At 37.4% G+C, this 25,820-nt stretch overlaps 1 protein-coding gene across 2 annotated transcripts; it reads left to right on the forward strand.

Annotated features, from left to right (window-relative positions):
• The first annotated feature begins 7,773 nt into the window (after positions 1 to 7,773).
• Positions 7,774 to 25,327, forward strand: rb1cc1 (RB1-inducible coiled-coil 1). Of its 2 annotated transcripts, none has more exons than XM_026149406.1 (23): positions 7,774 to 8,169; positions 9,308 to 9,440; positions 9,530 to 9,656; positions 9,739 to 9,909; positions 10,080 to 10,282; positions 10,720 to 11,134; positions 11,234 to 11,404; positions 11,487 to 11,671; positions 12,501 to 12,687; positions 13,738 to 13,819; positions 13,912 to 13,976; positions 14,081 to 14,184; positions 15,261 to 15,387; positions 15,634 to 17,564; positions 18,008 to 18,215; positions 20,822 to 20,930; positions 21,127 to 21,421; positions 22,803 to 22,851; positions 22,948 to 22,995; positions 23,420 to 23,478; positions 23,692 to 23,819; positions 24,114 to 24,184; positions 24,427 to 25,327. In XM_026149406.1, exons 2-23 carry the CDS (start codon positions 9,370 to 9,372, stop codon positions 24,502 to 24,504), a joined length of 4,884 nt encoding a protein of 1,627 aa, XP_026005191.1. In that variant the 5' UTR covers positions 7,774 to 8,169; positions 9,308 to 9,369; the 3' UTR covers positions 24,505 to 25,327. The 2 variants fall into 2 exon arrangements, with proteins under 2 accessions (XP_026005191.1, XP_026005192.1); XM_026149407.1 differs by lacking the exon at positions 7,774 to 8,169 and adding an exon at positions 8,305 to 8,721.
• Positions 25,328 to 25,820: the final 493 nt, after the last annotated feature.

Raw genomic sequence — 25,820 nt, forward strand, 5'->3', positions numbered from 1 at the left:
TGTTTTTTTTTCACCTGATCATGTATATTTCATGTATTATGTAACCAAACCTGTTGTATGATAATGCACATCAATGAACAGCTGCAGTATGACACATAACTTTTTGTTCTTCGCAGCAGCAGGATCATGTCTCAGCAATTATAAATTCAACAGCGAGAGCAACCTGCTGTTTTGAAGATTAGGATCATTATTATGAGTTTCATGAGGAATTATGTTTTTCCAACAGAACAACTTGCTTCAGCTGGGTCCTCACATTGATGAGGAAAACCTCAGTAAATTTTAAGAATCCCTCTAAAGATACTAACAGTATTTCCCAGAAATCCGCTGTAATAGATTATAATACATGATTAAAATGAGGCGGGGCGGGGGGGTAAAAGCCTAGATGCTTCTTTTTACTGCACATGTGTTATCTTCAGCCTTCTGCCACCATCTGTTGACCAAATATGGAACTCCTCAGCACACATTACTATGCCCATCCTGTTACACTCCATTTTGGTGTAAACGACATTTATAGCAACAATGATTGTTTAATCTACTTGTCACTCGTCGGTTCATTTCATAACAATGTTCCGTTTCCGCATTAGCATAATGATGACAATTACCTGCCCTGCTTGTTGATAAGCACTTTTGATAAATATAAAGCAGCAGGGAGCAACATGTTAAATTTGGTGGAACTGAAAATAGATTGATATTCACTCAGCACTATGCAGTTGGCTACTTCCCTTTTTGATTACATGAATTATGCAGGTAACTCTTTGGCTTAGAATGTTTGGACTCACTCTGTGGCTGGCACTGCTATTTGCCTTGCATCTTTTCATCCGAGCAATTTGTGTTATAAGGGCGATGACACAAGAACAAGCCTCCTGCAGGGCTTTCCTTTTTGGCAAAAGTCTACTTAATAATAACTGCATTACACAACAGGGCACCAAGTGTGTCTTATTAAACAGCGAGGCCATTTCTCACAATCAGAATGTGAAAAATGTAAACATTTACAGCAATATCTCTGCATTTTACTTCCTTTATTTCATTAATTTAATCTTTATTGACTGTTATGCAAGTTCAGGGTGAGCAGAAGCACAAATATCCACCTATAGTACACAAATAAAGATTAAGAGGAATAGAAACTCAGTGTATAACACTACCCATGACCTTTTTTCAGTTTGAATAAAGCCATTTTATGGAATTAGTTAAATATTAACTTTAAATTGTTTCACAGTACTGCATAAGTTGAACTGATTAGATAAATCCCCTCGCTGAATTCCTTCATTTCTCACTCCAAATGATCTGCAAGAGTCTCAGAGAGCTGCCCCACTGCAATTGGAGCTACCGTGAATATTAGAATAGTCAAGCTCTATGTATAAAACCTTCTGAATTATTGATTTTCATTTTTACTTGCAAGATTAGGATCTAATTTTTTGCTTCCAGCTATGTTTCACCCACATCAGTAAGAAGTTCTTGTGGTCTAAACCGTAGGGTTTAGATCTAAAACCACGTAGCTATAAAACTATTTCAGAGCTTGCACAGGAATGCTGATCAATTTGTTGACAAGACAAGATGGAGCCACTTTTAAATGAGCACTATAAAACATTTTCTAGCAATGCACCATGCACACTGTAATGAAGTTATATTAATATTGATCACATAATATACCCATTGTTTTACATACTGCAGATAGCAGCTGTGCTGTGGAGTCATAACATCCTGCTAGCTAAATGCAGGGAAGCTTTCATACTTATTAGCTAAATAATTTCAGTCACTGATTTCCTGCATATTTTTGCAGAAATATTTTATATTTCTGCATACACAGTATAAATAGATATTGTGTAATTTAGTAAGTTCAAATGTCAAAATGTATGAAGCAATGATAAATTTGTGTTAAGTCTGAGTGTGAAGTGCCAGTCACACCCCTCATTCAACCTTCATTCATGATGTGGTGTGACATAAAACCATTGTGGTCACGTATAAGCCAAATACGTCATACTGAACTTTGTCTTTGTTTCTATCTTAGCTGGTTATCTGTGTTCTGACCTGGCATCTCCTCTGTGAAAAATAAATACACACCATGATTCAGTATCTTATTGATCCACCTTCAGCAGAAATAACTTTGAGTAATCATTTTCTGTATAACTTTATCAGACTCTCACACTGACACTGAGGGTTTTTGTAGGTATTCATTTATGCACAGCTATCTTAAGATCCCAGCACAGTGTTTTATTCAGGTTGAGGTCTGGATTTTAATAATGGAACATCTTGATTCTTTTTCTGTTTTTTCCCCACCCATCAATAAGGTGTTTGTGCTGATAGGCTGTGTTTGGTTTTCTCCAAACATGGCGCTGTGCATTAAGGCCAAACATCTCATTTCGGTCTTGTCTCTTCTGTTGAAAGAACATTATTCCCAAAATCTCATGGTTTGTTCAGATACAACTTTGCAAATTTAAGCTTTATTGCTATGTTGTATTTAGAGAGAAGAAGCTTAACATTTAACTTGCTGATTCGGGTTTGTAGAGTCTGAAATGTAGGTCTTGGGTTTTTGAAGCATTGTACAGTCTGAGTGTTATGGTCCCTCAGTCCTCCCTGGCTTTCTGTCTCTCTCCCTTGGTTTTCTCTAGTCTCTTCTTTATCTGTCCTCGTTTGTTTCTGTCTGTGTTGTGGATGGGACTCATTGCGGGTTTCTTGCTTTGGCCAATCACATCTGTGACGATGATCTCATGAAGCAGCTACTACTTAAGGTAGTGGTTAAGGGTCATTGTTTGCTAGATTGTTGAACTACCTAGTTAGGTCTTTGCTCTTGAGTCTCTGGCTACTGTGGATCCTCTGTACAGACTCCTGGATTCCTTTCGCTGGAGTGTGGTGATCCTAACTCTGAGATTAAGAGTGTATTGCCTGTAAATGTTGGATGAATGGATTCCCCTCCTTCCTGGACCCCCCTGAAGGGCTATTCCACTTCTGCATTGTGTAAATATCTATCCAATATAAATAAACGCATTTAACTGTGATCTTCCAAGTCCTGTGCCTGAGTCCAACCTGCCTGTTAGCCTTGACTGACCTTACTGTGATGTCAACTTCAGGGAACAGTGCAGCATTGTTAAAGCACACTTGAATGCTAAAACCTTTGCTTTTATAAAAGTTCTCACAGTTGCTGATAATTGGATAATGAAGTTGATTTCATTAGCAGCACTTGGCTGATACTTGCCCTCTAGTCACCCTAATTCCAATGAAAGCAGTTACGTTGAACAGAACCACACACACACACAAAAACAGAACAAAAAAAAGTTATGAATTGATTTTTATGTCATTGAGTCAAATATTTGGTTCCCTGCAACCAAGCCAGAGACAGATTGACTGTCTGCCTGATCTCAACTCATTAGGTGTATAAACCAAAGCTGTCCACAGAATCACTTTCTTCCATTGCAACCTCTCCACCACTATGGGCAAGATGAAAATCCTATTAAAGGATGTCAGGGACAAGATTGTAGACCTGCACAATGCTGGAATAGCTATGAGACAATCATCAGGAAACTCGGAGAGAAGGTGACACTGTTGGTGTGATTATTCAGAAAGAAGAAATATAAAATAACCATCAAACAACCTCAGTCTGGAGCTCCATGCAAGATCTTGCCTCATGAGGGGTGAGTGTGATCATAAGAAAGTTAGTGGATTAGCTCAAAACTAAATGGGAGAAGCTTGTTGATTATCTGAAGGCAGTTGGGACCACAGTCACCAAGAACATACTGATAACACACCTAATTGCAATAGATTGAAATCTTGCAGCACTCCTGCTCAAGAAATCTACACGCCTGCTTTAACTTTGCCAGTGAACATCTAAATGACTCAGAGAAAGTGCTGCGGTCAGATGAAACCAAAATCTAGCTGCTGTGTTTGGAGAAAGACAAATGACTCAAAGTACAGTCAAGCACAGAGGCATAAACATTATGTTTTGGGGCTGTTTTTCTGTTTAGGGTACAGGATGACTTCACAGTATTGAGGGGCCAGTGAATGGGGTCATGTACCATAAAATCTTGGACAAGAACCTTTTCCCCTCATCCAGAATACTAAAGATGGATTGTGGATGATCATCCAGCATGACAATGACCCAAAACATACCACGGATGGAATAAAGGAGTGTCTAAATAATAAAAACATTAAGGTCATGGAATAGCCTAGGTAGTCTCCAAACCTCATAGTGTTAGGGATGGCTGTGTGGCAGGCAGGGTTGGACCCAAATGTAGGACTCAAAACACATGAATGAGCTTTATTGCTAAGCCTCAGGGGAAAAACTTGGAATACGAATACAAACTAAGAAACAATGGAACTTCGCATTGAAATACTAAACTACACTATGGGCAAAGAGAGACCGAGACAGTCTATACACAGATTGATGAGGGATCATAGACTAAAGAGACAGAGGAAGCAAAACTGAACAAAATGCACAGGACAAGGGACCACCAAAATAAAACAGGAAGGAACAAACACCGAGACCAAGATAAAGACACACAAGCTTCACATAGAGAGAGAAAACAAAACACAGAGAGAAGACCAAGGGAACAGAAAGGGAACACAAACGGAGATAAACAACCTCTAATCAATTGAAGGCACAGAACATAATCATAATTCTATAACACAAAGCCAGGATGTCAACAACACTAAATAGAGAAGTGTAATACAAAAATAATCAAAACTACAAAACCCTTAAACCTCGCCAAAACTCAAAACGACCATGACACATAGAGATGGTTTGACATCACACTGAAATGAATACAAATAACATCACAGACATCATGAATCTTTCACGTGAATTTCTTTAGAGAAGAGAGGGAATTTGAATGCACAGCTTAATGAGTTATTAGTATGCACATGACTTGACATCATTTCATGAGCTAATTGAAGTAATTGCTGGAGAAAGACGTGACTCTCATTTAAGTTTGGACCTTCTTGGGTGCCATCCAAACACATCAGTTTTAACTACCATCTAAGGATGTAACCAGTGGAGCGAAGACATCGTCTGGCCTTGCTGAGCATGTGCCTCGCAGAGATTTAAGATAGTTCAGCTTGGACCAGCACAATGACCTTGCTGGATATTTTGGAGGATTCTTTTTTTTTATTCCAGTGCAAGTTTCTAGTTATAAAAACCATTTCAAACACAGTAATTAACACCAATGAATGAAGGTCATAATTTTAATAGAGTTTATTTACAACAACAAAAAAATCCTAACTTGGTATTGAATTGTTTTGCCAGTCAGCACATTTGGGCTACAAGAAGAAGCTTTCTAATGAGTATTTCTATAAAAAATATAAATGTATTTAAAATCCTGGTTTCATGTTGCAGCACATAAATCTGTCTGTTTTCTTATAGCATGTGGTGACACCTAATGTAACACACTTTAATTTGAGAAAATGTCAAGATGATTCTGTAATATGTAGGAGCAATAATCTATAAAAGCATGCAGTAGGCACAATGGCAGAATGGTTAGCACGGTTGCCTCGCAGGACGAAGGTCCTGGGTTTGAATCAATCATCTGGCCTGGGCGTTTCTGTGTGGAGTTTTCATGTTCTCCCTATTTTTGTGTGGAATCTCTGTATACTCCCTCTTCCTCTTACAGTACAAAAATGCAGTTAGGTAACTGGTTATTCTAAATGGCCAACAGTTGTGAATAGTTGTCTGTCTCTCTATGCTAGCCCTACAACAGCAACCTGTCCCGGGTGTGCCCTCTCTCTTGCCCTATGGCAGCTGGGATAGGCTCCTGCCACTCTGAACTGGAAGCAGAACAAAATGGATTGATGATTTTATGGTTGTTGTAATGCTTTAAAAAAGTTTTTACTAACAAAATTAATTTCTGTAAATCTGAGAAACTTGTGTGTTTGTACATTACTGTAACCCAAACTTCTGTTTGGCATTTTCAAAAGGCCTGGGATCATGTGCTTTTATTTGTTTTATTTGGACATTGATATTTACCTTAGAATAATAATATAAAACAATGTAAAAATGATGTCTATGCTCATTTTTAATGTTTTTCAATTTTAGCAAATAACCAGACTTGGTTTAGGTGGGTTAAGTCATTCCCATATAAAAAAAAAATCTCTATTGTCAAAACTTGTAATGTTAAACAGTACAAATAACTGTGTCTCATTTACACTGGAGAAATTCTGCTCACCATTAAAGTGTATAGTCATTATCTGAGGTTATGATGGTCTGCAGGGAGAAAACCTGATTTAAACTGAAGCACTGTGTGGCAGTGTGAAAGGTGATAACATGTTTTCAACATATTGTTTGGTTGAAAAAAAGTCCTGTGATATGGCGACCCCTAGTGGGCGTTTGTCTTAAAAACGTCACAGAGATTACAGAGTTTATTCTTCAAAATTAGAATTTATACATTTAAAAAAAATGTAACAGAAATGATGCAGCGCAGTTTGGTTGGAGGTGCCTGTATCAGATTTTTTTAATGCATTATGCATACTGTCAACCAATTTCAATAAACCTTTGCTTATATTGTGGATCACTGACTGTTAGCATGAAACAAGGACTACTGTTAGCTGAATAACTCAAATATCTTTGTGAAATGAACAGAAATTGTGTACTTATATAAGGCTTTCATCTCATCATCATTGGAGAGTAAAAATGTTAAACATTGCATAACTAATATGTCTTCTTTTTATTATGGTTGTTTTAAAAATAAAAGAAATTGGGTAAAGATAGAAAATGCGATGAATCATCACAGACTGCTGTCCACAGAGTGCGATCAGCAGATACGCAATCAAGGAAAAAACTATTTGACTAAATGTCGGACAAAGTCCGTTCCTTTGCTTTTTCTTTTCCCGCTTCTTAAAGGCGCATAAAAACAAGCTGTGTTTACTGTATTATTTATTGATTTTCTGATTATGTTCAGATGTTATGTAAGACGGTGTTCTATAAAGTCTTATCTTCCATCAGAGTTGGTGATAAACTTAATCCCCAAACTACCTTTTCTTTGCAGCAGTATCATGCACACACTGCAGCCTTAACCACACCCCTTCTCATGTTGCAGCAGATTGGGGTTTTTTTCCTCGTTTTTTCCCAGAATACACCTGGAAAAGTGCAGTGACGAATGCATACTGATGGAAAATTTAGCAGTAGGTTGAGAGCATACTTTTTAAAACTATTCAGTAAAAATGCACATTTTGGTTTATTCATTCGTTCATTTTATTAATTCCATATAAATATAGAAATATATACCTAACTTGAAATTTTGAGACAATAAATTACATTTTTGACTCGCCTCTGCCTGACAATTATTTATTTATTGAATTATTTATTTATTTAAGTGGTGGAAACAAGTAAAATGTTGCATTAAAAACAGCACAATAAAGTAATTAAATAGTAAAACTGTATTTATAAAACTTATTAAAAAAGTTATAAAACTTTTTTCTTTAAAACTTTTGATAGCATGATTTTACAACAAAAAAGACAGCATGGTAAGCCAAACATAAGTAAATACACAAAAGAAATGAAGCAAAAGTTCCTCATCATTTCAAATTTAAATATGAAAAAATTAAACTTTGAAAATTATAGAAAAAATACACAAGAAGTACTGTGATAAGGCCAGTGAATAAGTTACTTTAAGAAAAAGTTTATCTTTGTGCTGAAAATACTACTGTGGTGATAATAAAATGTTCAGTTTTAGTATAAATTTGTCAAAGGTAATAGTAATAATAATTATTATTATTAATTTATTATTTAAAAAGAGTCGGTCCTCAGTCTGAAACAGGAGTTACTCGGCTTGTGACTGAACTCTGAATGCTTTGAGTCGTAACGGATGAACGAGTCGTTCGCGGACTTCCCATCCGCAGATGACAACAACAAAACAAGCACAGCTACTAGAGAGGGTGTTAGCGTAGGTAGCCACCTGAGATAAACAACTAGTGGTTTAGTCCGTGTGCTACACCATTACGGCTGGAGTTTGCCAAATTAGAACGTTATTATACTGAAGCATGCTTACTTTGTGGAACTAATTATGACTGTCAGTTATTCTACTCTGGTTTAGTATACCCAACATTAGCTGAGGGGCTTGCTAAGCTAGCTCTATGTATGCCAATCCAAAACGGGTTAGCTAGCTAGCTAGAGTGCTAGCTTTTTAGCTAGCCAGCTCGCCAAGGCGAAGCCAAGAGCGAGAAGAGGGAGATGAGCAAAGTGAGGTAAGACTAAAGACATCGTTTATTTTAAAAATCCGACATGATATCTCATTCTCATAAATTATAAATCCAAACTAATGATTGTAACTCCTCTAGTTTATGGTTCTAAATTTGTCGACGTTAGTGTTGACTATCCTGCGCTAGCTCGTTTTAGCTAATAGCCAGTTAGTCAACGGGTTATTATTGACTAGCTAGCCTGCTAGCAGCTGTTGGTGACCACTTCTTCGGTGTTTATGATGACGGACTGGAGGCCTGGAGGTTATTAACAGCGGTTGAGTGTTTTCAGTAGACATAAAAATGGCAAACATGAACCCCGGTACCGGAGTATGCCTAAAGGATTGGAGGCCCCGCAGATATACAAACCGTTAACGTTGTTAAAGACAATTAACAGACAAGCAATTCAGAAAGCAGTGTGGCTTTTAAGTTGTTTATCGTTGTAACGGCTAACATAGCGCTAACTGTTTTGTTCTATCTTCAACTTTAATTAGCGCAGCCCATTTTGCATTATTAATTTCAGAATAAACGCAAACCCGTGTGAAGAATCTACTACTTCAGGTAGTTTCAAAAGACAGATTGTGTCTTTGGTTAGAATAATATGTTGGGTCACTATCTGGTTACCAAACAACTAGCTAATAGCCCAGCCTACCGTGTAGTGACTCAGCTACCAGGCTAATTATTCGGTAGGAAACAATGCACGGGCTGTCTTTGGAAAAGTAAAATGTAGTTATATTGCCTTTTTGTTGTTGAGTTAATTTAAATGACTGTACTGCATAAGCACACTCTATAGACTCTGTAAAGTATATTGTTATAACTACTTATAACATGCGGTGTAACAGTATAATATCAGTATAATATAAATATTACTCAAGTAGTTTTGTGCTCTGAATAAATGGCACCATTACTTGTCTTCAGAATAGAATAGAATAGCCCTTTGTTGTCATTGTACATGCACAACAAAATTATGGGTGCTCCACACCAACTTTGCAGGGATAAAATATTAATGGTAAGACAGCAGGAATAAATAATAAACAGGAGAAATAAATACAATCAAGAGGAATATATAATTCAATTTAATGATTTCAGGGATGTTTTTATTGTCTGTTCTCAACTACATTTTTTGCGTTATTGTGTAATTTTGCAGGGTTGTGGTGAGTGACTAAATGAACAAGACAGGCAAGAGGGAAAAACTCTGGGAGATCAAACATGAAGTTGTATGTGTTCCAGGTCAACAATGGCAGCACACTGACATTTGATACTGACCTTGCTGTCCAAACGTAAGAAGCTGGCATTGTAATATTAATCTGAAACAGTGGTCAGTACGCCTTGCTTAGTGTGACCTAAAAAGTGTTTTCCCTCTTCTCAGTGTACAGGAGCTCAAACATGCCATCCAAGCCAAATATAAAATTGCAATTCCACATCAAGTCCTCGTTGTTAATGGAGGAGAATGTATGGCTGCAGAGAGACGGGTCTGCAGCTACAGTGCTGGCACTGTGAGTTTTTCAGTTTGTTAGGTGTTGATTTTATTTCCTTGAATATATATAATGCTCTAAACACTGTTATTTTTATCTATAGGAAACCAACCCTATATTCCTGTTCAACAAAGAGATGATCTTGTCTGACCGGGATCCAACGATCCCCAAAACCACTTTCTCAATTGAGAGTGAGATTCAGGTCAAGGTGGAGGAGTCTCTTTTGATGCCAGCTGTCTTTCACACTGTTGCCTCTCGAACACAACTTGCTCTGGTAGTTAACAACATTTTTTTAAACCTTGGCCTGAAAAAAGTTTTTGAATGTATTTGCCATGAAATGTTTTTCAACTGAATTTCTTTACAAGAAATAATAACTAATCAATCATCTGTAGAATACTCTGAAAATGTTCTAATGTTGAGTTAAATATTTGTTAATCCCTCCAGGAAATGTTTGAAGTTGCCAACAAACTTTGCTCTTTCTGTGAACGTTTGGTTCATGATGAACACCTTCAACACCAAGGCTGGGCTGCTATAATGGCGAATCTGGATGACTGCACCCTATCTTATCAGAAGTTGCTTATAAAATTCAACACAGCTTATACAAATTATCAGCATGATCTGGAGGAAATCAAAGTGAAACTTACAAAGTAAGTGTTACTGTGTAACTGTGTAATGTAAGTAAGTGTTGGTTTGCTGATCTTTTTCAATAAGTTTAAACCTAAAATGCAAAATATTGTGTTTTTATTGGTAAATAAGTCTACAGAGAATATGCTAGAGGAACCATTTTAAATAATGTAGTTATAATGTTATTTTTTTAAAACAAATAAAATAGTAAAGAAATTGAACCAGTCTCAACTCACAAGAAGGTTGATTCTGATCATCTGGATGTAGTGTTTTCAGTCGGAGAAATGTTTCGTCACTCATACAAGTGCCTTCTTCAGTCTCAGCTGACTGCAGGTTTCTCCAACCTTATAAACAGTAAATTTGCACAAAGACTGAAACTAGAATCAACCTTTTGGGATTTACTTACCTGGATGAGCATGCATCAAGACAAGTCTCAACTCATCTTTTGTTATAATTGCAGGTTAGGGACAGCAGTTTCAGTAATGGCCAAGATACCTCTGCTGGAATGTTTAACACGTCAGAGTTACAGAGAGAGCATGGAGAAGTCCAGCTCAACCCCTGCAAAGGATTCAGATGAGACGGAAGAAGAAAAATCGACTGACTCTGTGCTCTGCACAACTGAAACACAGATGCCCTCTAAGTCATCAGCATCCTTCTCCGCTTCAGGGACAGCCACTTGTGAGCCAGCTGAGGACCAGGAATCAAATGAAATGACTGACAGTGGTGGCCTGAGAGCTGCACTATTAGATGATGACACACCAGAGCTCACCAACCCGTCCGTGTTCAATGTTACATTATTAGATTGGATCAACGTCCAGGACAGGCCCAATGATGTGGAATCGGTTGTAAGGAAATGTTTTGACTCCATCAATAGGGTAAGTCATTGATCTATTTTTAAAAAGGTCTTGGTGGATTTTTAAATGTGCTGTGTTAAATTGGAATAAGAGGTTTGACTTTGATTTTGTGTCTTTCAGCTTGACCCGCGGACCATTCAGCCTTTCCTAACAGAATGTCATGACACAATTTCCAAGCTAGATAATCAAAACATGAAATCCATCAAAGGGCTTGAAGACAGGTTGTATGCTCTAGACCAAATGCTTGCAAGCTGCAAGAAGTTGGTGAATGAACAGAAAGAACTTGCTCAGGTATGCAAAGAAAAGCAGTATTAAATAGTTTTCTCTGCTTTTTGTTGTGTTATGAATTGTGCTCACATGTTTTTGCTTCCAGGGATTTTTGGCCAATCAGAAGCGGGCTGAAAACCTGAAGGATACATCTGTTCTGCCTGATTTGTGTATGAGTCACACCAACCAGCTGATGATCATGCTGAACAACCACAGAAAGCTGCTGGAAATTAAAAAGAAGTGCACCACTGCCAAACAAGAGCTAGCAAACAACCTTCAAGTCAGACTTAAGTAAAACCGGAAACCATTTCTTTTTCCATATTAATTGCTGATCCTGGCTAGGGCTGTGCGATATGACCAAAATCTCATATAAGACATCTATCGTCTGATAACAACATAAATTACAAAAATTTTACATTTTCTGTAAATTCTGTGAATCTCGGGCAGCTCGACTTCCGTGAAGTGTTTCCAGCTGGGTGTCGCGTACCTGGAGTCAGGTGTTTTAATTTTAGACATAAGTTGTAGCGGCTGCCGTTTTCTTTGTGAGTGTTTATTACACAGCATGCTGCGGGGAAAAGCCTGCTCTAACGTTTGAGTCTAAGGTTTATTTTTTTAGCACCTGACGGCTCTTTTTTTACTTCTCATCTGTGAATACTCTGCATACTCTTTCACGTGATTCAGTTTATTTTGAAAAGTCTCAACAGGAGCTTGAGCTTTATTGTGAAAGGTTGTGGAAAATAAACAAGCGGACACGCGATGGTTTTACTGTTGTTGTTGCTAATGACAGCGCATAAAAACAGGCACTTGTCCGTCTGTAGTGTGGTTATATTAAATATAAGAGAAAGAGAGAACTTTAAGAAATTAATATAGCCACTACAGTGACCATCAAAATAATGAAAAAATATTGCAGTAAACAGTTTATTTTGTGACACCATGAAACAAACAATAGCATAAAATGAAATGATAGACGTTTTAATATTGTCATCCGATATATATCGTTATATCGTACAGCCCTAATCCTATGTTTAATAAATTGTACCTTGCTGTATTTAATATATGTTTAAAAAAATGTGATTATGAGAATTATGTTTTCAAATTCTAATGATTGGAATAATTTTAGATGGTGCTGCTACGTGATGCTTCATGCAGACCAGGATGCAGAGAAGCTTCAGGCTCTATTCAGACTTCTAACCGAGCTAATGGAAAGAGTGAGGGTGGTGGAGGCCCTCAGTACCGTGCCCCAGATGTACTGCTTGGCAGTCGTAGAGGTAGTCAGGAGAAAAATGTTCATGCGCCACTACAGAGAGGTCAGTACTGTTATTAGAAACTAATCATGCATTCAGATGTAGCAATTTAACAAAAACAGTCATCTCAATAAGATTTACAGAAATGACAATGTACAGTATGAAATCATATAATGAAAAATAGTATAAAGTACATAAAACCACATATATAGCCTAAAGAAAGGGTTTCTTTTAAGAAGATTCTGTGTGGGTTCCATCTGGGTATTTACACTTCCTAAAAAGTTATCTCTTTATATTAATTGGTTATTCAAAATTATAAAGATGTGAATGGTGGTCTGTCACTGTGTGTTAGCCCTGCAATGGACTGATGACCCAATCCTGAATTAAATAAGATGAGGGAAATGAATGGATGGATGGTCTTTGGGGGTTTTGTTGTGAGAATTCAGCTCTGTTTCAAGTGTGTAAGAAATAACATTATCAACACAAAGTTGCAACCATTAGGAAGCCTGTGCTAACAGGGGGAATTAAGTTACTGTAATCAGCTATGAAGTGTCTAGATGTGTCCAATTTTCTAACATCTGGCCATTTGTGGTGTGCTGTGTTGGCAGCAGCAGAAAAGAAAATAATGCCTAATTTGTGATATGTTATGACAGCTAAAGGTGTGTGACTTGTGTCTAAGCAATGTACGGTCTATGGTAAAGGTGCAAAAAGGGTGCTTAGCTCTGAGAAGGTTTGACTAATAAGACAGATTTTTGATGATTTTGATGAAACTTTCCTTTATTTGAGCTTAATTTTTTGGTCTTTATTATTTCACAGTCACAAGAAAGAATAGAAGTTAACACTTTGTGTTTTGGGAATTGCTTGAAAGATGGCTCCTCTGATTGATGTAGTTTTTGGCAAAAAATGTAACTGCTCGTTTTGACGGACGCTGCATACATATTGGCTTTTTTTGAAGAGTGCCTGCAAGCCTTCCATTAAGTTATGTCTAAATGCTCAAATCTAAATAACATTAAAACGATGTTAAGGAATGTAATCTTCTTGTGAAAATGTTTTTGAAACATAATTATTAATTTATTGCATAATCTTAATTAAATTTTTCTTAAATCTTTTCAGTGGGCCAATGCACTTGTCAAGGATGGAAAACAACTTTATGAGGCAGAGAAATTTAAACGGGAATCCTTTGGGAAACTCTTTCGTAAGTGTTTTTGAGAAACTCTGATTAAATAACACACCAATTCCACGTAAGAACAGAATTTTGACCCAGTTACTGTTTTATTTATTATTTAGGAAAGTCTTTTCTCCGAAATCGGTTGTTTAGAGGACTTGATTCATGGCCTCCAACATCATTTTGTGTAAGTTTGATTGAATTATCGTGTGTATCACTTTTTCTTTGTTAGCACTATTGTTTCACACTGTTTGACAGTCTATTTTTTTCATGGTTCTTAATTGGCTATAGACACGAAGGCCAAGAAGGTTTGATGATGAACTTCCAGACATCTCACTTGAGGACCTGCAGTACTTGAAATCTTGTTGTCCTGTTGAGGTGCAGCCTTTCCTCATGTAAGTCACTGTCTTGAATCATTAGTGGTTTTAAATATCATTAAATAGGGTTTTTTGAGAAAAAATGGAAAAACTATTCGTTAACTACCAATAGTTAACATAACTGAATTTATGGTTTGTTATCAAAATAAGCTGTTTAGTGTTCAACCAGGTCCCTGGCACTGTTTGTTGGTTTATTTAAATGCATTTATCTTTGGTTTATTTAAATAAATAAAACAATAAAGATATAAAAAGCTTTAGATATGTAAGAAACTGAATAATGAATAAATCATGGGACATGTTGTGGTTGGTCTTACTTGGGGACCAAGTATGTCATAGTTGGAGTTGTTTATAGTTCTTTATGATGGAGATTATGTGAATAATCTGAATATAGTCTGAATGTGGTCTTACAACATTTTATGCAGATTGCACTTTGAAATGCAGGCTCTCTAACGCTGTAGAGCAAAATATTTCAGTTTAAACTAGATATTAAAAAGTTAATTTAAAAAGTCAGACTATAATTAAGTGCTAATAACCAGAATCATTATAACTTGGTAAGACTATAAAGTAAAGGTCCGATATGATCATCTATAAGTAAACGATCTAAAGTATTGTTTGAGCTTTATTTTTATTTTCAGTTGCCGTCAGTTGCATTTGTCACTGCAGTGATGCATAGTTTCATGTATCACATAGTTCACAGTTTTAATTCTACTGAATTAAGGCTTTGCTCTTTATTTACCCATTACTGTGGTGATCATGGTCTCAGAACTCTGTTAATTATGCCTTTTCTTTTTCATTCGCCATGTACTCTCTTAACTAAAAGGGAACATACTTGGAGTTGATCAGCCAAACTTTGTTAACAACTGTTTAATCCTTGATTAAGTTAATCAATTCAAGAAATAAGTTTCAGCTTTAGACTCAGTTTGCTTTCTTGAACAGATTCTTGGTGTGAAAAGTGGCCTAAATTTATTCTGTTATCTCTTAATTGCATCAAATTGAAGACCTTCTAAGCAATCTTTTTAAACTGAAGAAATTCACAACATAGTTTTTACCAATATGTCCGTGTTTGTTTAGTTTAAAAAAATCTTTTTCTGCAGGCTTCCCACAGTGTGCAACTTTGAGCCCTTAAATCACCACATAGAGACACTTCACCAGCTGGTCCAAGCTGCGCAGAGCGTGGACGAGATGTCACAGACGATTACTGACCTGCTAAGTGAACAAAGGGTAATGATTTACCTTGGTTATATTACACATATATGTATTTGCTGTCCTAGTCTGAAATGAACACATAACTTAGAACAACTATCAAAAAGCAAACAATACTGAGGTATAACTTTAGGTCAAGCATTTTCTAATTTTTTTCTTTCTTTTTTTGTAATACTGTTTAATTTCTCTTTTCGTATTAAGATTAAACTCCAACTTGAAGAATATATTTATTTATTCTTGGGTGTTTTGTTTTTTTCTCCCTAGGCATCTTGTAGTCAGAGTGCCCACAGATCAACTACATTGTCTCCTCAGTCTGAAATGCCTGCTACCACAACAGCGGTGTCGCCCAAAACTCCTTCCTCTCTCAGCCTTCAGGGCCCCAGCTGCCAACCCCTTCATGTTCCTGTCCCAGCTCCTCTAGAGGACTTATCGCCAGACAGCATTGATGCACAAACATTTGACTTTGAAACCATTGGCCATCCAAACATGGATCCAGTCCTACAGCAGGGATCCCTTGATTTAGATTCTCTGGCAGAAAGCCCTGAATCAGACTTCATGTCTGCTGTAAACGAGTTTGTGATTGAAGAGAACTTGACCTCTCCAAACCCTATCAGTGATCCTATTAGCCCTGAAATGATGGTGGAATCTTTGTATTCTTCAGTCATTAACGCTATTGATAACAAGCGAATGCAAGATACCACAATACTAGAGAGAGAGAACTCAAAGATCGCTGTTCTTCAGCAAGTTATTGAGAGGTATCGAAGTGCTGCAGAGGAGTCCCATTCCAGCTTAAGAAATGTAAAGGATGACCTGTGTCATTTACGAGGTCTAGTATTAAAAGAACAACATGACTTTGGCTTTGTTCTGCGTAGTATGAGCACAGAGGTGCACAATATTGTGGATAGCATCTGTCAGACCCATGAACAAGCGTTGAAGGAGCAGCATCAAAGTGAGCTTCTGGCCATACGGCAGGACTTTGAGAAGGAGGTAAAGACACTAACCAAGGAAAACCAAGTAAACCAGAATATTGTTAGAGATGTTCAGCGTGCAATGCTGGAGCTCGAAGGGCTTATGGAGCGCAAGGAGAAGGAACTGACTCAGCTTGAGAATGAGAGAGAGCGATGGATTCAAACGGATGGTATTCAGACTGATAAGATCACCAACCTGGAGCAGATTATCAGTGATCAAGCTGAAGAAAATAAGAAGCTTGCAGCCTCAAGAGACTCTTTGGCCACTCAGCTTGAGAATCTGCACTTTGAGATTGAACGCAGTCAGCAGAAGATCCGACAGGAGCTGGAAGTTGTTGCACAGACCAATTTAAAAGAGTTGGAGGACAGAATGAAGCATGAACACAAGGCAGAAATGGAGACACTGACCAAGGGTAACCACGAGGCTCTGGAAAATCTTGCTGTTGAAAATAGTGTTAAGTTAAGCGAGGCAGCTGATCACCATGCCACTGCTATAAAAGAGAAGGACAGTCAGGTCAAGGACTTGGAGGCTCGGATAGCTGAGCTTGCAGAACTCCGCTGCAAGTTAGAGGTGGAGTTAGCCCTCAAAGAATCAGAGACAGAAGAGTTAAAGCGCTTGTTTGAAGACTCCAGGATACAGCAGGAAGAGGCTGTCAAATCCCAAATAGAGGCGGAGACCAAAGTTCTTGGTGAAGAACTGGCAGTTGTCAAAAAAGAGCTTCAGCTAAAGAATGAAGAGTATGAAGTGGACCTAGCAGAGCTCAGGACTCTCATGAGGATTGAGAAGGACCACTGCATCTCAGAGCTTGTTGACAGACACGAAGAGGAGACTATTTTGTTGAGCAACAAGCTCTCTTCCCTGCAGCAGCAAGCCCAGGAGGCTGAGAGGAACCACGCTGAGCAGCATCGGAAACTTAAAGAGGAATTAGATCAGCAACTGGCTGCTGTCTGTGAAGAAAAAGAAAAGCAACTGAATAGTTTCCAAGAACAGGAGCAGGAGTTGAGGACTGTTATCAGCAGTTTGCAGCAAGAAAATGACCTGCTTTCGCAAAAAGTAGAGCAGGACAGACTTGCATTTGAGAAACATTTAGAGAAAGAAAAGGCCACTGAGGCTGCAGCACCAGATGTCTTTAAAGACTTAGAGCAGAAAGAGGAGATGGAGAAGAGACTCTTAGGCAAGATTAGACAACTTGAAAATGAGCTTCATGAGGTCCGGTCCTCAAAAAGGTAAATGTTTAATCCAAAACAAGTTTGCTCTTCATGTTTCTTCACATTATTTTCACAGTTACAGGTTCATCACTTGGTTGATTAATGTTTTTGTTAGAGGTATTATGATTTTGCATTTTCTGTAAGTTGTTTTTAGTTTTAAATTTGGGTTTTCAGTTTAGTTTCCACAGTTTCCTGTGCTTAGGTTAGTTTAACATTCCTTTTAGTATTAACTTTAATATTATTATTATTATTATTATTATTATTATTATTATTACATGGGTCGTTTTTTCAGAATTTAAGATGTAATAAGTTAGGAAAAGTACAGTAATAAAGTGTAATATTGAGGCCATACATCGTAGCTTCTGGATTTCTATTATCTATTTTTATTTCAGTTAAAGTGTTTTTCATGGTTAGTTTTAAGTAGTTTAAGTTGATAATTTTGTTTGCTATGTGCCTTTCAGTGATGAAGGGTTGTCCCTGCATGCTGACGGACGTGCAGATGCTGGAGCACCTCTGTCTCTAGACTCAGCACTACAAGAGCGTCTGCAACAGGAAAGGGCCTCTCTGCAACAGGAAAGGGCCTCTCTGCAGGCACAGATGGAGCTCATGGAGAAAAAGAAGAATGAGGAGATACAGAACATCAAAACATCACTTATTGCAGAGCAACAGGTTTGTATTTGCTCTTGTTAGTTTATTTTAGGGTTCTGCTTTTGTTGATATTTGTCTTTTGTTGATATTTGAGTGCGGACCTATGCTAACATACTTGTGTGCAGTCTTCCAAAAACCCAACCGCATGTGACTGAACGCGGATGATGCTGTGCATAGGTTGAATGCCTGCTGGTTGAAAACAAGCTGGAACAGAAAAGAGAGCAACAGCGGAGTTCATAATAAACGGGGGAACTGTGGGGGAAAAAAACCATCAAAGATCATCACGCACCGACAGTCACTGCATTGGACACAGCAGAATTTATGTAACACAATTCAGCTCTCTTGTATTTTCTAACTTTGCTCCTCTCTATGTGGTCTTTAAGTCTGACGTTATTAGGCGTTTCTGGGTCCAAACTCGTCAGTGATTAAAGTCAAACAAACACTGCGGCATCACTAAGAGATGAAAAACTGTCTAAATTATTTCATCTGTAATAAAATGATTAGTGTGGCTGCTCTACCAGGTGTAACAATTAAGTTTAACATCCAGGCATCCATAAAAACAGAATTTCTGAAATTTAATGGAGTTAGAAGTTAGCAGGGAGTTAGCTCGCTAGTTTCCATTTAAATATAATATACCAGGTTCTGACTGAGAGATTTCTGAAACAAATTAAGATGTACAGCTCTGCTATCACTTCTGACATAAATGAAGACAGAAAACTAAACAGCAGTGATGTTTGTAGTGTTACTGAAGTTGAACTAGCTTGTATATAATGATGTGCTACGTGAATGCTAGCAACACAGCTATGTTAGCATAATATAAACACAGTGAATCCAGAGGATGAATGCTAACTTTTTTCCAGTCGATAAAAATTAACGCAATGGTTAGGGACAAATGTGATTGCATGGCAGGATGCTGTCAGAAGAACAACTGAGATAATCCATCCACAATATGAGGTTGGTTAATAATATACTGCTGTATGAGCTGGGCAGTAGTTACATTGTATGATTTTAAAAACTGAGCGTTAAAATGAATAGTGGTAATAAAACCTGAGAGAGAGGCCGACAGTGATCACTGCCCTTTTTTTAGGGGCTTGTCCAGATTAAATAGAAAAAGATACAAGGAATTAAAACATGTTAAAAACGCAACAGCCTTAATAAACGCAGAGTAGTTTGGACCTAGAAGCAGGGTTCATACGTCATCACTTAAAGACCAGATAGTTGGCTGAAGACCAACAAGAGCATTACCAAGAGTAGCCCACAGACCGCTTGTTTGTGACACTGCCCCCAGGTGACAGCAAACAGCTATAACATGTAGCAAACGATCTGCAAAACTGTTCATAGACTCTGTGTATGTCGATGAATGGGAATAGTAGTAGTAGTAGCACTAACGTGTTTCCTTGGCCATAGGAGAGTGAATGCAATTAGCAGTGGCCATCTTCATTTAGTCAGTCATAAAGTGTGTTGTAAATGGAAAAAGCTGTTTGTGAAGGGGATAAGACCTAAACTAACTCAGCTGGAAGCAGCATACACACAGGAAGAAACTAGCGGCAATTTGATTACCAGAGACTTGCAGCACTGACAGGCTAAATAACCTTTAGCTGTGCAAAGAGGGGTGGATGCCTATTTAAACTACTGTCAGTTTTGAGGAGAGCAATTATTGCTGCAAACAGTGGGAGCAAAGAGATACCATTGACTGACATGACAGTGCGGGGGATGTATAAGAGGGTTACCAGTGAACCTTAGCCTAAAATGTCCACTATAGTGTCCAGCTGTCAGCTACAAGCGATGCACGGTGACCCAATTTCTTTATATATGCACAACGCTTCTTGTTTGGCAGCAAAGATTTTAGCATGGCAGGCTGCCATGGAGAAATATTAGCAGTAGAAAAAGTGCTTGTCAGTATAGCGTTATGGTAGTGTGAAATATTTTAAATACAGTTCATCCTCCCTATAGACAAAAGCCTTCAACATGCCATCAAAAGTTTCAGTGTTGACCTTACAACCCTTGTGTACTGAGTATTCAGTACTTAAGGGTCAGATCTCATCCATTTTATAAAACCTACCTTTAGTTTTCTGTCTTTTTTCCCACCTTCCTAAGTAAAAGTAGGGATGACTAATACATTGGCAACTGGATGAATGACACCGTTTACATATTACAGGTCATAAAATATTTTTCAGGATCACCTAGGGAACCAGAGTCTGGATTTTCCTCTAGGGACCAACTAGCTACAATGCTATGGACGATGAGCAGATCGCTTCATATGTGGACAGACATTTATTTTACTGTGCTATAGATTTTGTATTATTTCATTTACTGTAGTTGAACCTGATGAGACTTGCAACAAACAGAATTGTTAGGAGCACATACAGTTTGATTTCTTTTGTTATTTATTGTCTGGTGTAATACATGGATGTACGATACAAAAATATCAAAATACTAGGAGTAAAAGCTAACAAAACAACTGTAACTCCCATGGCTGCATGCTGATCTGTGTCCTCAGAAATTGGCAATTAAAAATGAAATAATTAATGCTTTGATATAAATGCTCTGTTCTCACTAAAATGGTTGTTAAGCTTGTCAAAATTTTTAAAATGTTAATAATAATAATTATTAATCTTTTTATCCAGACAAATTTCAACACAGTTCTAACACGAGAGAAAATGAAAAAGGAGCAGATCATCAGTGATCTCACGGAGAAGTTGCATAAAGTTACCCAGCAGCAGGAGAAAGATAAAGGTGAGTGTGTACTGTCCACATTGAACACTGTTTTTCTTACAGTTTTGGAAATGAGACATCATGGTAGCACCTCATGAATATTCATTACTTGTCCTGTTCGCTTGTTCTCACTGCCATAATATTCATTTTTAGGCTTTTGTCAAAAATAATGTTATTTTGTGTTTGTCAGTGGTTTTTATTTATACTTTTATTCCAGCTCTGATAGAGAAACTGTCTGAGGACCGGGCTAGTGTGATGCAGGAAAAGAAACATTTGGAAGAGGAGCTCAACCGTTTCCGCAGCACTGCACTGGTGTCCTCTGCCTTCTTCAACCCTAACCCCTCAGCTCAAGATGCCTCAGAAGCCGGAGCAGCAGCAGCTAGAGCTCTGCCCGTTGCTGGGGCTTGTTCTTCTGAGCCCCTCACTGAAACTGATAGATTGGCCTCTGTGGCAGCCATTCGAGATGACGAACATGTTGATTCAGCAGTGGAAGCCAGCATGGTGACCGTCCAGTAAGCATCTACTCTAAAATAAACATTGTGTTTAGAGTCTGAAATACGTCCACGTGATTATGTGCCTGACACTATTACTGTTCATGGGGAAAGAAAAATCAGAGCAGCACACATTAGCAGCACGGTTAGGACAGGTATCCTAACCAGTTATCCTATCCTAACCTCACCTGGTTAACAACTATGTGGGCTGCATTTGGACAATGTGTTTATCCTTACTCCACACTTTATATTTCAAACAACATTTGCAAAATACGTAAGAAACCTTCTCACCTGCGCATGATCTTGTAGCCACAGTTTATAGAGAGGTCCATGTAAAAGGAATGCACAGAATTTTGGTTATTCTATACATAATAGTTTTTGTGGAATCTGTGATGCACAATGTAATGTAAGTCCAAAAGTTTGGATAAACCATCACTGGTTAAAATTTTAACAGTATATCCCCTTCAAGGTCATCTCCTGGCGTAGTGATGCATAGCTTGCAGCTCCTGCTTCACTGAGATTGCTCCCTGGATGGCCGTTCTGACCACTTTTATGTGTGCATTTTTTATTTCATCATTGAGCTCACATTTACTTTGAAAGCAGACAGTAACGTCTGCATCAAACTGGCCATACCTCACAAGGCTCATTACTATTAATGACAACCGGTGCTCAAATGACATGACAGATGAATCTGCACTATCTAAACTCAAAGTCCATAAAGTCAGGGGAATGACAGTATTCACAAGAATGTACACAGTAAAATCCTCCCATATTGTCAGGCGCAGTTGATCAGAGTAGCTCCTACAATGAACAATCCCTACAGGTGCAAGAGGGCAGGGAACAATGTAGAGCTTCACAAAAGGGCCGTAATGGAACTTGAGGACAGTTTTTGCCTTTTTATAGGTTGGGTAGTGGGATCTCTTTGACTGCACCTTGGATTAAGATTTTAGTTACAGTTTAAGTTGGACAAGGAAACTACGAGAATCTGAGTGTGTTCATTTCTGTGCATTCGCAGTGCTGCAGTACGTGGATTTTATTGCGCCAACATGTTAATCTCAAACAAATTCATAGTGAAACCTAAAAAGGTTTCCTTCATAGACAGTAAGTTTTGTTTAGATGCCGTTAAATCGATTGCGAGCCAGAGAAACAGACTTTTGTGTTGTGTTTCGAGAGCCAACTGTATAAACTAGCCAAAAATGGACGAACAGAAGAGACATTTGACAGTCCAAGGAAGGGAGGCTAGGAACCGAGAGTGTAAGTTAAAATAAATAAATAATTTTTTAAATTCTTAATATTAAGAAGCGCCAAGTGGTCACAAGTCAAAAAATGTTATGATTTATTTATTTAGTTTTACCTTTTGTATACTGCATCTTGTTAATTTTTGTTGTTGTTGTTTTTGTAGTGATACTATGATGTCAGAGGAGAAACAGCGGATAATCTTACTTGAGAGGGTAATTAGACATGCTGCATCTTTATCATTGCATCTGACTGGATAAGAGTTTGTTTGTGTAGGCATGTCTGACTAATTCATTTAATATATGTTGCAGACTTTGCACATGAAGGAAGAAGAAAACAAGCGTCTCAGTCAAAGACTGGTCAGTTTATCATTTTCATTATAGGCTATGAAACAATTTCTCCACCAGGTGGCACTAGCATCAAAGAGTAGAATCCTGACCCAGGAGGCCAGCGAGCTCAGTGAATAAAAATGAGTCTTTAGGAAGAGGATCATTGAAATGTACAAGGGGTGAATTTTAGTGAAGCACAAACTTGTATACTAATACAAATGTCAAAAATGTACTTTTCTGGTGTGAAAAGATTTAGTCAATACTAATATTGCATAACTCGAAGACTGGTATAGTTTAGATTATGATATAATTCTGTTAGGTGGTAAAAGTATAAGAGTTCAAAGCCTATGTCACAGACAAATGATTTAATAATCCCCAGTGGAAGTCAGTTCTTGTTAATATTATTAATTTTGCTTTGATAACGTGAGTAATGTTGCCCTTCTCTTCTGTGTAGATGTCTCAGAGCATGTCGTCTGTGTCATCACGGCATTCAGACAAAATCGCCATCAGAGAGTAAGTGAATTTTAAAAAACGAAACACACAGGGCCTTAACATGTCCTTGCTGATGTGTGTGTGGTTTTTCTGTCATTATTGTGTACATTATTATGTATGTAGGTATAATTATACACATATGATTACCGTTAATGTATTTTCTTTTGTGTTTTCATTTTGCAATTCGGTTTCATCATCATTTGGTCTCTTTATTGGTCTTTTTTTATGTTTCAGTTTCCAGGTAGGCGATTTGGTTCTAATCATCTTGGATGAAAGGCATGACAACTACGTGCTCTTCACAGTTGGTCCCACCCTCTACTTCCTCCATTCTGAGTCTCTTACTGCACTGGACCTCAAACCAGGTCAGCTTCATCAAACCCTTTTGAGTTTAGCGTTGTGTCATTGAAATTTATTTTACACATTTCTTTTTTAATAATAAAATAAAAAGGCACGACTGATTGTTTTCTGATTTTTTATATATATATATATATTAATCAAACATGAGAGCTTTGTGTGTTGTGTGTACATGGGTGCTAAAATAAAATGTAGTTTAATCTTTGTTCTTGCTACTGATGCTTGTTGGCTTTATTTTACACATAGAATTGGTGAACATTTTCTTAAGTTTATTTAACGATGCGATTTGTTTTCTTGTTTAGCATCAGGGACCTCAAGACGGCCGTGGGTGCTTGGAAAGGTGATGGAGAAGGAGTATTGCCAGGCAAAAAAGGTACTTAAGTACTAAAAATACTTTGTTTACATATTCGATTAACATTTAACCCTGTTTTACTTACAGTTTCAACTGTAGGCCTATAAGTGTCTTTTTTTTTTTTTTTATATATTTTTTTTTAAATCAGAGTTGGATTTTTTTTAAAGTCATGTCAGTAATGTTCTTACAATTAAGTACAAAGTTTGAACCTTCATTGTTTCTTGTAATGATCTCTCTCTCCTTCTCTTCCTCTCCTTTTTCAGGCCCAAAACAGATTCAAGGTTCCTTTAGGAACCAAGTTCTACAGAGTGAAAGCTGTTCCATGGAATAGAAAAGTATAATAGCCAAGTAATGAGCTAAAATGTATATTTATATAGTTTAATTTTTGAACAGAAACATCACATAATAACTCATAACTTGAAAATCGAAAGACCTAAAAAATGGAAAGAATTAAGATCGCCATCATATGGTTTTGCATTTTATTTTAAAATCCCACCTGCTATCACTTTTTTTGTTCTTTTAAACCCAGATTTGTTATTGTGGACCAAATGCTATTAAACTTATTAGGGCAATGCCCTATACACTGTGGCATAATGCCATCTGACCTGTATGTAAACTTAAACGAAATTTGGATGTTCAATATTAGTTCTCATTATCAGCATTTGTCCTTTTGTGGAAAATACTGTCATTATCAGCATAATTAAATGAAAAATATACATTTATTATAAATGTTTATGGAGGAATGTTCATGGCATGCATATTGATATATTTTCTTTGATTTACTTATCCAGATAAATGTTGTAGTTGGAAATGTAGTTAATGCTGTTTGTTACTCACAAAACAGTATGGCCCTGTGTCAATACTGAAATGTACATTATGACTGACTAATGGAAACAGTCGTCTTTGCAATCCTTGAAATGCACTTTCAAAACAATGCTTTTGTTGATTTGAAAAGGGAAGTTAATTGAGCTGTCAGAACTAAGTAAATATATCAGCACAAACTTCTCACTATCATAGAATATTGATATGTAGAAAGGAATACTTTGTGACTGTGTTTCATTATCGGGAGACATTGTATATTACCCATCAAATCACATGTAACAATAAATTACTGTATTGTAAAAGCTAGAGTTTTGAAACAATAAAGGACTGATCCCAAATGGATTCAATAGTTTTTTTTCTTTTCTTTTCATTCTTTCCTCTGATGCAGAAATGTAACAAATACTTATGTGCACATTAATATTACAGGTGAGATATTTTATGTTTCATTGGGGAGGAGAAAGCCGACAATTATGATTTTTCACTGACACGTCATTCTAACCATTTTGTATAAAACAAAAACAGCAGAAGCTTTTAAGGCATATATAGTAAATGGCACCTATAATGATGATTTTTAAAATTTTCCTGGGGGAAATTCAGGAGTCAATGTGGAATAGCATAGTATAGTGTATTCATTTGATTTAGCATTTTTGCTTTTGTGGAAACATTAATGTTGGCACGGTGCTGCAGGAAACAGACTTCAAAAAGGCTTCAAATCGGGGCCCAAGAACGATGCGGCCCTCATGGAGAAGGAAGCCCACCAACATCACTTTCCCAGTTCACAGCGGGGAGCATAGCAGCTCTCCGCCGAGCACTCTCTACCATGTGGGTCTAGGGG

Source organism: Astatotilapia calliptera, chromosome 18, assembly GCF_900246225.1.
Source record: "Astatotilapia calliptera chromosome 18, fAstCal1.2, whole genome shotgun sequence".
Taxonomy (NCBI): Eukaryota; Metazoa; Chordata; class Actinopteri; order Cichliformes; family Cichlidae; genus Astatotilapia; species Astatotilapia calliptera.

Coding starts and splice junctions, on each gene's coding strand:
- rb1cc1 (XM_026149406.1), top strand. CDS start 9,370: ATGAAGTTGTATGTGTTCCAGGTCAACAATGGCAGCACACTGACATTT. Junction 11,135..11,233: donor GTTTTGACTCCATCAATAGG/GTAAGTCATTGA, acceptor TGTGTCTTTCAG/CTTGACCCGCGGACCATTCA. Junction 14,185..15,260: donor GAGGTGCAGCCTTTCCTCAT/GTAAGTCACTGT, acceptor CTTTTTCTGCAG/GCTTCCCACAGTGTGCAACT.